At 27.5% G+C, this 10,559-nt stretch overlaps 1 protein-coding gene across 1 annotated transcript; it reads right to left on the bottom strand.

Moving 5' to 3' along the window:
• Window positions 1–593: 593 nt before the first annotated feature.
• LOC148298784 (general odorant-binding protein 69a-like) lies at window positions 594–2,873 on the bottom strand. The gene is made up of 2 exons (XM_088276645.1): window positions 2,796–2,873; window positions 594–1,061 (listed from the first exon to the last, which is right to left on the bottom strand). Exons 1-2 carry the CDS (start codon window positions 2,847–2,849, stop codon window positions 714–716), a joined length of 402 nt encoding a protein of 133 aa, XP_088132771.1. The 5' UTR covers window positions 2,850–2,873; the 3' UTR covers window positions 594–713.
• Between the last annotated feature and the right edge of the window lie 7,686 nt (window positions 2,874–10,559).

The following is a 10,559-nucleotide window of genomic DNA, read 5'->3' as shown; positions in this document are numbered from 1 at the left end:
TGATTTTTAGAGTCTATTAAATTGTATTTTTTTTATTAAAAACACCTAAAAATAAAATGCGTGACAATTGTTTCAGCTTGCTATAGCATTATCAAAACAAATGTCTGTAGTTTGATTCTACAAATGCTATAACAAGGCGAAACAATTGTCACGTCTTTCATGTTTACATTTTTATATATTTTTAATAATGAAATACAATTTAGTAGACTCTCAAAATAAGTATTCGGTTTTAATATTTAATATGTATAATTTATGGAGCTCTACAAATTAAACGCCAAATCAATAAATTTGTATCAACAACATTTGAGTGTATCCAAATACTTGTTTACAAAATCTGGATTTTCTCCAATTACAGGAGTTATTTTCATATTAATTTTTGTCATCTCATCAAAGATGAAGAAGAATATGGAAGTCTGTAAAGTGATCACTGAAACCAGCCTATGATGGTCGTCAGCCCCGTAAATGCCTAGACTTCCATATTTTTCTTCATCCTTGATGAGATGTCAAAAAATAGTATGTATCGACATTTTATGTAACAATAAATGTGTTATAGTCTTTGCGTATTTTTTTAATGTTTTGCGACAAATATTTTTTTTCTAAGCCTTGTTTGTATTTCCGGGATATCAGATGTTTAGGATTCCGACTTCTGGGGTTCTAGTCTTATAGCAAAGTAATTTTTTTAATTATTGTATTTCATATAAAATCTTCAATAATTACAAAATTATCTTATTATTTCCCGGATAGACGTCACCATAACAGTTGATCACTTTCCAGAATTTATCAATGTTTGTTTTCCCATCTTGAACGTTGCAAATGTCAATCACCATGGAGACGATCCTGGGAATTCCTGTCGGAGGGAGTAGCTTCAATGCAGCAGCCTTGTTCATTCCTCCGTCTGTAGTTGTCAGACCCATGGTGTTGTATAGGCAGTATATGTAGGACATCAACTTGTCGTCATAGGTGTTGAAATCCCCATTGTGAATCATTGCGATCATGTCCGGATTGGCTTTGGAAGATAACTCGCATTGCTTTCGAATGGATATCAAGTCATCGAGTGTTGTCTGAAATAAGAATCAAAAGTGTCATTCATTGATTCGGCTTTTCAGTCACATTGTGGTAATAAAGAATATATATCCAACTATCTCATTTTCATTCATCGTTCACTTTGTGTAATACCATTTTGATTAATGTGGTATTACACATAAAAATCAGTCTGTCTTAAGCTATAAAAAACACTAATAGTCTTACAATGCCATGTCAACAGATTCTCCCTTTCCCATAAAATGATTATAATAATCCCTTTCCCATAAAGTATACGTACCTACATGCCCTACAACTATTACATACAATTGTTGTCTCCAGTAAATTATTACTGCACAAATTAAAACTGTTACCTAAGTACCTAGAATTGTATAGCTGTATAAGGACAGTAGTCCATTTAATCTTTGAACACATTCACATTCGTTTGAAAGTGTCATAACTAGGCGAAACAATTGTTTTCATCTCACCAATAGATTTCTCGAGTGAAGTTGTGATTCAAGAACAAGGTTTCTTAATTGGATCATATATATATATATATATAGAACTTCCAAGAATTTGAGTAGTGTGGTTGTCAATAATTGGTAGAATTGGTGAATGCTACACGTGTGTAAAGTGATTACTTAAACCACCCTATGACGGTCGTCAGCCCCGTAAATGACCAGACTTTCATATTCTTCTTCATCTTTGATGAGATGATAAAAAATAATATGTAAAATATAGTCACTGTCTAATTGTTATTTTTTAATTATTTTATAATCACTTAATTTATAAGAAATATCTTAAATAAATAGAAAGAAGAATTTTGTGAACAGATTTTAAATTATTTTCAGAAATCGTGACGCAAGAATTGCAAAAGAAGAAACACAGTTCATGGAGAAATCTATCCTTTTTTTGTTTCTCATTACCATCTTCCAATGACAATACAAAAAAAAGAAGTTTGGTCTTTTACAAATAGTTAAATTGTAAAATTCACAGACTAAAGTCCAACCCACATGTCATTAAAAAAAACACAGAGATGTGGGTATGTAAATTTGTGTTTTTTTTTCATGAATTGAGACAGCAGTCACTTTGCGGTATGTATATATCCATTTTAATTTAAATTTTACTCGGTTCTTACCGCTATTTCTTAAAATCTATCGTCACATGTCGCTCACTCCTTTCAAAAACGTCAAAAACAAAAAAAAAATTGATTTTTCAGGAGAACGTTTTTAAAGTATGAAAATAAAACACAATGTTTTGAAAATAAATATTAAGCCACTTATTTAACGTTTTACTGTGCAACAGACTTTTTAGGTAAAACCTGAAGGTTTTTTCTCCATTTGAAAAATATTTAGTTAATTTTAAAAAATAATTAAACAATACATTTTCTTAAAAATGCAGAAACAACATTTTTTGCCCTGTAGCGGGTAAATATGAAGTTAAAAATATGCCGCCATTGCTGGGATATAGTACATTTTCAGTACTTTCCAAAAACATACACAACTGAAAATTGACGATTTTTGATATATGACGTTGTTGAAAGGAGTGAGCGATGTGTTTCAATGGATTTAACATCATTGCCGAACGCCGAATATTTGATAATGATGCTGAATACATCGAAACACGAGTCATAAAAGATTTTAGGAAAAGTGGTATTTACAAAGGAATACTTAAATTTAAAATGGCGTATAAATACATTTATTTTACTTCTCAGCTTTTAATAACTCAATTTTAAAACAAATATGGTGTTATATATTTAGTTGCATGATTATTACCTTCGCATATGAAGAAACGACTGCAAAAAGAAGAAGACACGCTTGTAACTTCATGTTTATTTGATCACAGACGTCGAATGAAGTGAATAGGTACTGAAATTATTTGATTATTTCCTATTTTTTTGCACAATAAAAAAAACACAGAGAAGGTCAACCAGCGACAGAGATTTTGAGTTTTGAATATTGAAAGCATTAACTTTGTGGATCATATTGATATATTATTTCGAGAAATAAAAATACTTTGTGTTCTGATCTACTCACATTTTTATTAACCAACTAGTTTCGGCAACAACTTGCTGCCCTTTTCAGGGTTTCATTTATTACTAAATATATATATATATATATATATATATATATATATATATATATATATATATATATATATATATATATATATATATATATATATATATATATATATATATTTATATATATATATATATATATATATATATATATATATATATATATATATAATATATATATATACATATATATATATATATATATATATATATATATATATATATATATATATATATATATATATATATAAAGAAACAGTGTACAAGTTGTTGGGTTTCAAAAACGTCGGGGTGGGGGTAATGGTGTTTTAAGGAGGGGTAAGAGAAAGGAAGGGGATAACTCTGTTTAGGTTGGGTTTGATTTTATGGGAAAAATATTAAAAATGGGACTTTGACTAACGTTTTTTTGGTTGTTAATTATATTTAATTTTTGTTTAACTGCTTTTTTTATTTCTAAAACCTTAAACATAGATGAAGACGAATCTAGGAATTCCGGAAAATTGAGAAGTGTGGCTGTGAATCATGGGGAAAATAGTGAATGTTGTACGTGTGCCTATGACAGGTCGTAAGCCCTGTAAATACTCAGACTTTCATATTCTTCTTTATCTTTGTTGATCACCTTAATACTACTTTATATATGGTGTATATAGATCCACCATTCTACCCATGATTAATAAACACACTATTAATTTTTTTGGAACATATAATACAAATGTCTAATCGCTTCATGTACTTCCATCCAGTTTTAAATATTTAAATATACATCTGTAGCTTCCGAAACTATTTTTTGTTTTTCGTTATTTAATATGGTTTCAAAAGTTTTTTTTTAAATAATTAAAATTCATTTTCTACAAATTCCTACTTAAACAATCTTAATAATCATTTTTAAGAACGCAGTTCTCTCCAATAAAGAAAGTAAGCTCTTGTGCTTGGAGAGGGACTTACACTAATTATTAATAGTTAACGTTTGTTTTTCTATAAAATTTGGTTTATAATTTTTTGTTTTTTTTTCTTGGATTTACATGTATATATTTATATATTTTTTAGTTTTAATGACTTCATTTTTTTATATCTGTGCGAAGTTTATTGAAGTACTTGGTTCCCACATATTTAAAATTCTGTTGGAATCGTTAGTTATTGCATTTTGGTGTTGAAAAGTCATTCCTTTCAAAATATAATACTCTAAGAAGTAAAAAGTAACGGTTTTATTTTTAAATAAAACATGACTACATTATAACATCATTCTCATCTCACCAATAGATGTCTCTAGTGAAGTTCTAGTGATTCAAGAATAATGTTTCAAAATTGGTTCATATGTACTTCCAAGAATTTGAGTAGTGTGGTTGTCAATAATGGGTAGAATTGGTGAATGTTACACGTGTGTAAATTGATCACTTAAACCAGCTTATAACGGTCGTCAGCCCCTTAAATGCCCAGACTTCCATTTTCTTTTTCATCTTTGATGAGATGATAAAAATAATGTGGAAAATATAGTCATTGTCTAATTGTTATTTTTTAATTATCTTATCATCACTTAATTTATAACACTTTTTCATCTTTGATGAGATGTCAAAAAATGAAACTTGACTTATTTTAATAAAAACATGCTCTTAGACGTTCTTAGACATGGTCGTGATCAAACATATTAATAAACTCAAAAGTGATGTGATACCAATGTTTAATTTTTATATATAAAGCCATATCATGTGATAGATTTTTGGAATTCTTAAATTATTCAAGCTTATATGTTGAATATTGACTGTTTGTTATACCAGTATTTAAACTGATACAATAATTGGCTGTAGAAACTCATTTTTTAAACTACCTCTCCTTTATTTATTGTTTCGGCATTAACTTTGTGGTAAGACATGTTACATTGATTAAAGAAAACACTTGTTTTTTACCACTTGAGTTTTATTATAGACTACATGTTTCAGAAGTTAAACTTCCATCATTCAGGTCTGTATAATAACTAAAATATAAAATATAAAATTGTTCTATAAATAATGAAAATACTAAAATATTAAAATATAAAATATAAAATACTAAAATATAAAAAAATAAATAAATAGAAAATACTAAAATTTAAATTTTAAATTTGTTCTATAAAATTGTTCATTTCACTCTCATAAATTAAAATTATTACACCTTGTTCCATATAAAGGGAAAATTATTAATTATCTTGAAAATTTAGAAATCCAAAAAAACCTAAATTCTAATAATAATTTATTAAATAATATATTGTTCCAAAATTCTTCACCTTTGCTTTCCATTTTTCCATTGTTTTCAAACTCCGCTCCTTGACTAACCCCTTCCCCTTACTTTCCCCTCTCCTTATTTATAGAACAATTTTATATTTTATATTTAAGTTATTATACAGACCTGAATGATGGAAGTTTAACTTCTAAAACATGTAGTCTATAATAAAACTCAAGTGGTTAAAAACAAGTGTTTTCTTTAATCATTGTACCTCTCCTTTCATTACCCCTGTCTTATTTGACATCAATATTTCCCTCAAGGATGATATTTTTCCTGCTTATACACCATTACACATTTTTAATCCGTCTATTTTTTGCGCTTTTACGACATTTCTAATATACATATATTCGTCAAACTTATGTTTTACCTCGTTTTTATAAATGGTTTATACATATATAATAAAATAAATTTGAATATATACGCACAAGACGAACAATCAATAAAATACATTAAAATCAATTTATTTATTTTTCCAGAGACCTCTTTGGGCAGAAAAGTGCTTACTTTATATATACATTTTTAATATTAATGAAACTGTTTTCAGGTTCTATCGGCAGAGGTCGGACTACAGTAAGTCTAATATTTTTTTTTTAAATCATTATAAATTTAGGCCCTCAACTATTCAAATCACTCATTTATGATTGAATTTACTTATTTGAATGCATAACGTCATTTTATATTAAAGTATTATATTAACATTTTTTATTTATTTAAGTAATTTTATATTATTTGGCCGTATGGGTAGAATGATGAACGTCACAAGCGTATAAGGTGATCGCTTATAGTAATAACATCACTAAGTATACCCGCCTCCGTAGTGTAATGGTCAGCATGCTCGCCTACCGTTCTGGAGGTCCCGGGTTCGATTCCCAGGGGGGTTTAATAAATATAAATGATTTTTTCACTGTAATATTTATTCAATATTACCATGGACTGGTACCTGAAGCGGAGGGCTGATCACCTTTCCTTCATGTGTAAAACGATCATGATAACACTGCGTTTATAAGACACAGTGCCCTATGCACCATTGGGGTGCAGATAAGGGTTTTATTTATTATTATTATAATAACATTTTTTAATTATTTTAGTAATTTTATATTATTTGGCCGTATGGGTAGAATGATGAACGTCACAAGCGTATAAGGTAATCGCTTATAGTAATAACAACACTATACCCAATACTTAACATTGCTCGTAGCGGATAGCATGCTTCTTGGCAGAAGCTATCAAATTGAATTCTTATTTTTTAAACTATTGTTGTTATGTGGATATTTTTTTATTTTTTTTATTTATTTAAAAAAAATTAAAAAATATCCACAAAAAGAAAAGTGAAAACTACATTGTCTGGCTTATTACTAAAAAACAGTATCTATACAACTAACCAAAAACAGACTAGTTATATTGATCAAAACGTTTGATCTCATATAGCCGCTTGCAATCAGAGAGTACTTGGACTTTTTTTTATAAAAATGAGAAATATTCGTGTTTTTTTTTTCACAAATATTTCAATTTCATACTATTTCTGTGAGCCTAAGCAGCTCATTATTAGAAATAGGTATCAAATTCCGGTAGAGAGATTCGAACCGAGAAAGTCTGACTTAAGAGTCCGCGACACTAACCACGGGACCACAACCCGACACTATAAAAAAAAAAAAAAAAATATATATATATATATATATATATATATAAATTACAAATTGATGAAAATAAGGAAGGCAAAGGAAAAAAGAGTTTAGGGAAGGAAGTGGAGGTAAAAACTAAGGGAGGAGATTTGATGGACAGTTAGGATACTAATAACAAATAGAAATGTCTCAGGCAATTAAATAATTATTTTATTTATTGGTTCGGCATTAACTTTGTGGTAAGACATGTTACAATGATTAAAGAAAACATTTGTTTTTTACCACTTGAGTTTTATTATAGACTACATGTATACAACATTTTGAGTGTGTCCAAATACTTGTTCATAAAATCTGGATTATCTCCTATTACAGGAGTTATTTTCATATTGTTTTTTTTACAAGTATTTGGACACACTCAAAATGTTGTAAATAAATTGTCTGGTCAAATTATAAGCTTAAATAATAAAAATGAAAATGGTATTTTCTGGCGTTTCTCATGTGTGTGATTATAATCCAGGATTTGGACCTCACATACTAATATAAGAGTTTCTGCTTAGTAAAAAGCTTCTTTACATCTCATCAATAGATGTCTCTAGTGGAGTTCTAGTGATTCAAAAACAAGGTTTCTAAATTGGTTCATATATACAGAACTTCCAAGAATTTGAGTAGTGTGGTTGTCAATAATGGGTAGTATTGGTGAATGTTACACGTGTGTAAAGTGATCACTTAAACCAGCCTATGACGGTCGTCAGCCCCGTAAATGCCCAGACTTCCATATTCTTCTTCATCTTTGATGAGATGTCAAAAAATAATACAAATAGAAATGTCTCAGACAATTAAATATTTATTTTATTTATTGTTTCGGCATTAACTTTGTGGTAAGACATGTTACAATGATTAAAGAAAACACTTGTTTTTTACCACTTGAGTTTCATTATAGACTACATGTTTCAGAAGTTAAACTTCCATCATTCTGGTTTGTATAGTAACTAAAATATAAAATACAAAATTGTTCTTTAAATTTTATATTTTATATTTAAGTCACTATACAGACCTGAATGATGGAAGTTTAACTTCTGAAACATGTAGTCTATAATAAAACTCAAGTGGTAAAAAACAAGTGTTTTTTTAATCATTAAATATTTACATAACTTCACAAACTTTGTGAAATGGAGTTTCCTATTTTTTATTGCATTTCATTTCCATTTAACCGGACTGAGGCACAAGAATGCGTGGGTATAGATAGTAATATATTGAAGAATTTAAGGTTTCAAAATTTTCTGAATTTACCCTGAAATTCAGGGGAAAGTAAGCCGACTTGGCGAATAAATGATAAAATTAGATTTAATTTTATTTATTGTTTCGGCATTAACTTTGTGGTAAGACATGTTACAATGATTAAAGAAAACACTTCGTTTTACCACTTGAGTTTTATTATGGACTACATGTTTCAGAAGTTAAACTTTAAAGAACATCATAGCGGTCTTGTTAGTAATTATTTTTCGGAATTTGCAAATCATATAATAGATACTAATCACTCATTTCACTCTCATAAATTTAAATTATTACACCTTGTTCCATATAAAGGCCAAATTATGAATTATCTTGAAAATTTAGAAATACAAAAAAAACTGAATTCTAATAATAATTTATTAAATAATATATTGTTTCAAAATTCTTCACCTTTGCTTTCCATTTTTCCTTTGTTTTCAAACTCCATCCCTTGACTAACCCCTTCCCCTTACTTTCCCCTCTCCTTATTTATAGAACAATTTTATATTTTATATTTTAGTTACTATACAGACCTGAATGATGGAAGTTTAACTTCTGAAACATGTAGTCTATAATGAAACTCAAGTGGTAAAACGAAGTGTTTTCTTTAATCATTAGATTTAATACATTAAACCATCAAATAGGATTGCTTACAAACACCTTTTGGAAAACGTAATGGATTAAATTTCAGTCGGTTAGATGGTTCTAGGATTAAGACAGAAATTAATGAGTATTCGTGACATTATCCATGGTACGTATTCATTAACTAAGATGAATGTTGAATATGTTTATTTTAAGGTTTTAAAGGATATGTGGTATAGAGACATGTCGTAGAATTTCTTTATCCATTCGCCTCGGTTTTCGTAAATTAATATTTTTTTGGAAATATAACAAAACAGTTACATCAAGTTTTACACATATCGCTTACTCCTATCAACAACGTCAAATATCAAAAGTCGTCAATTTTCAGTTTGTGTATTTATTAGTTGTTATATATATATATATATATATATATATATATATATATATATATATATATATATATATATATATATATATATATATATATATATATATATATATATATATATATATATATATATAAATATATTTATATATAAATATATATATATATATATATATATATATATATATATATATATATATATATATATATATATATATATATATATATATATATATATATATATATATATATATATATATATATATATATATATATATATATATATATATATATATATATATATATATATATATATATATATATATATATATATATATATATATATATATATATATATATATATATATATATATATATATATATATATATATATATATATATATATATATATATATATATATATATATATATATATATATATATATATATATATATATATATATATATATATATATATATATATATATATATATATATATATATATATATATATATATATATATATATATATGTAATAAAGGCAATGCCACCGTCCGGGCTACCAGTAACGACACTTGAATAAAAATAACTAAAATACCTAACTTTTAATGAGCTTATTCTCAGCTTTCAAAGAGACTAGGAGAGAAAAGACTGCAACACGTTGCTCTTATGTTACTGCGTCGCTTGTAACTTTTAATTCTTACGTAATTTAAACATTTTTCTTCCAACGACAGAGTGGTCTTAATATCTAAGCATATAACTCGAAAACTTTATACGATATAAAGTTTAAACAAGGTTTATGGAAAGTTTGTATAATTTACGAAGTCAACTGCACAAGTGGCGTTGTGTTATAATTGGGTACAGACTAGTAGGGCAAACTTTGCAGTGTTCTAACTCTATAATATCTACCAACTGGCGCGGAAAATGGACTTGTGATTAGGGATGTGCATGTTGATAAAAATCGATGATGTCTGGTCCTAAAAAATCTATTTGTTTATTTTCTACATATTCTTACGGTACTTATTTTTTAGTTAAATTCTTATGGCAGCAAATTATTCAATTTTAACCTATATCAACTTTTAACTAACTAACTTACTATTTTACCGCTTTTCCGCAGGGTTTAGAGATAATAGAACACTACACGAATCTGTATTCGCTAGCAATTTTCATTTATTTCCTCATACATACCTGCTGATTATTTCGACTACTGACCTTACCACTTTCAAATGTTTTAAATACTTAATCATCCTAATTTTCCCCGATCTCTGCTTCTATTACCAACCAATTTTGCCTCATAAATTTGTTTTACTGTTCTTTCTTCTGATGAGATCTCTCCAAC

This window comes from Brachycentrus maculatus, unplaced genomic scaffold (genome assembly GCF_059751285.1).
Source record: "Brachycentrus maculatus isolate JH-2025_06_01 unplaced genomic scaffold, ASM5975128v1 h1tg001599l, whole genome shotgun sequence".
Lineage (NCBI taxonomy): Eukaryota > Metazoa > Arthropoda > Insecta > Trichoptera > Brachycentridae > Brachycentrus > Brachycentrus maculatus.
Note: the sequence above shows the minus strand (reverse complement) of the source record. Positions and strands in the feature narration are given on the sequence as shown.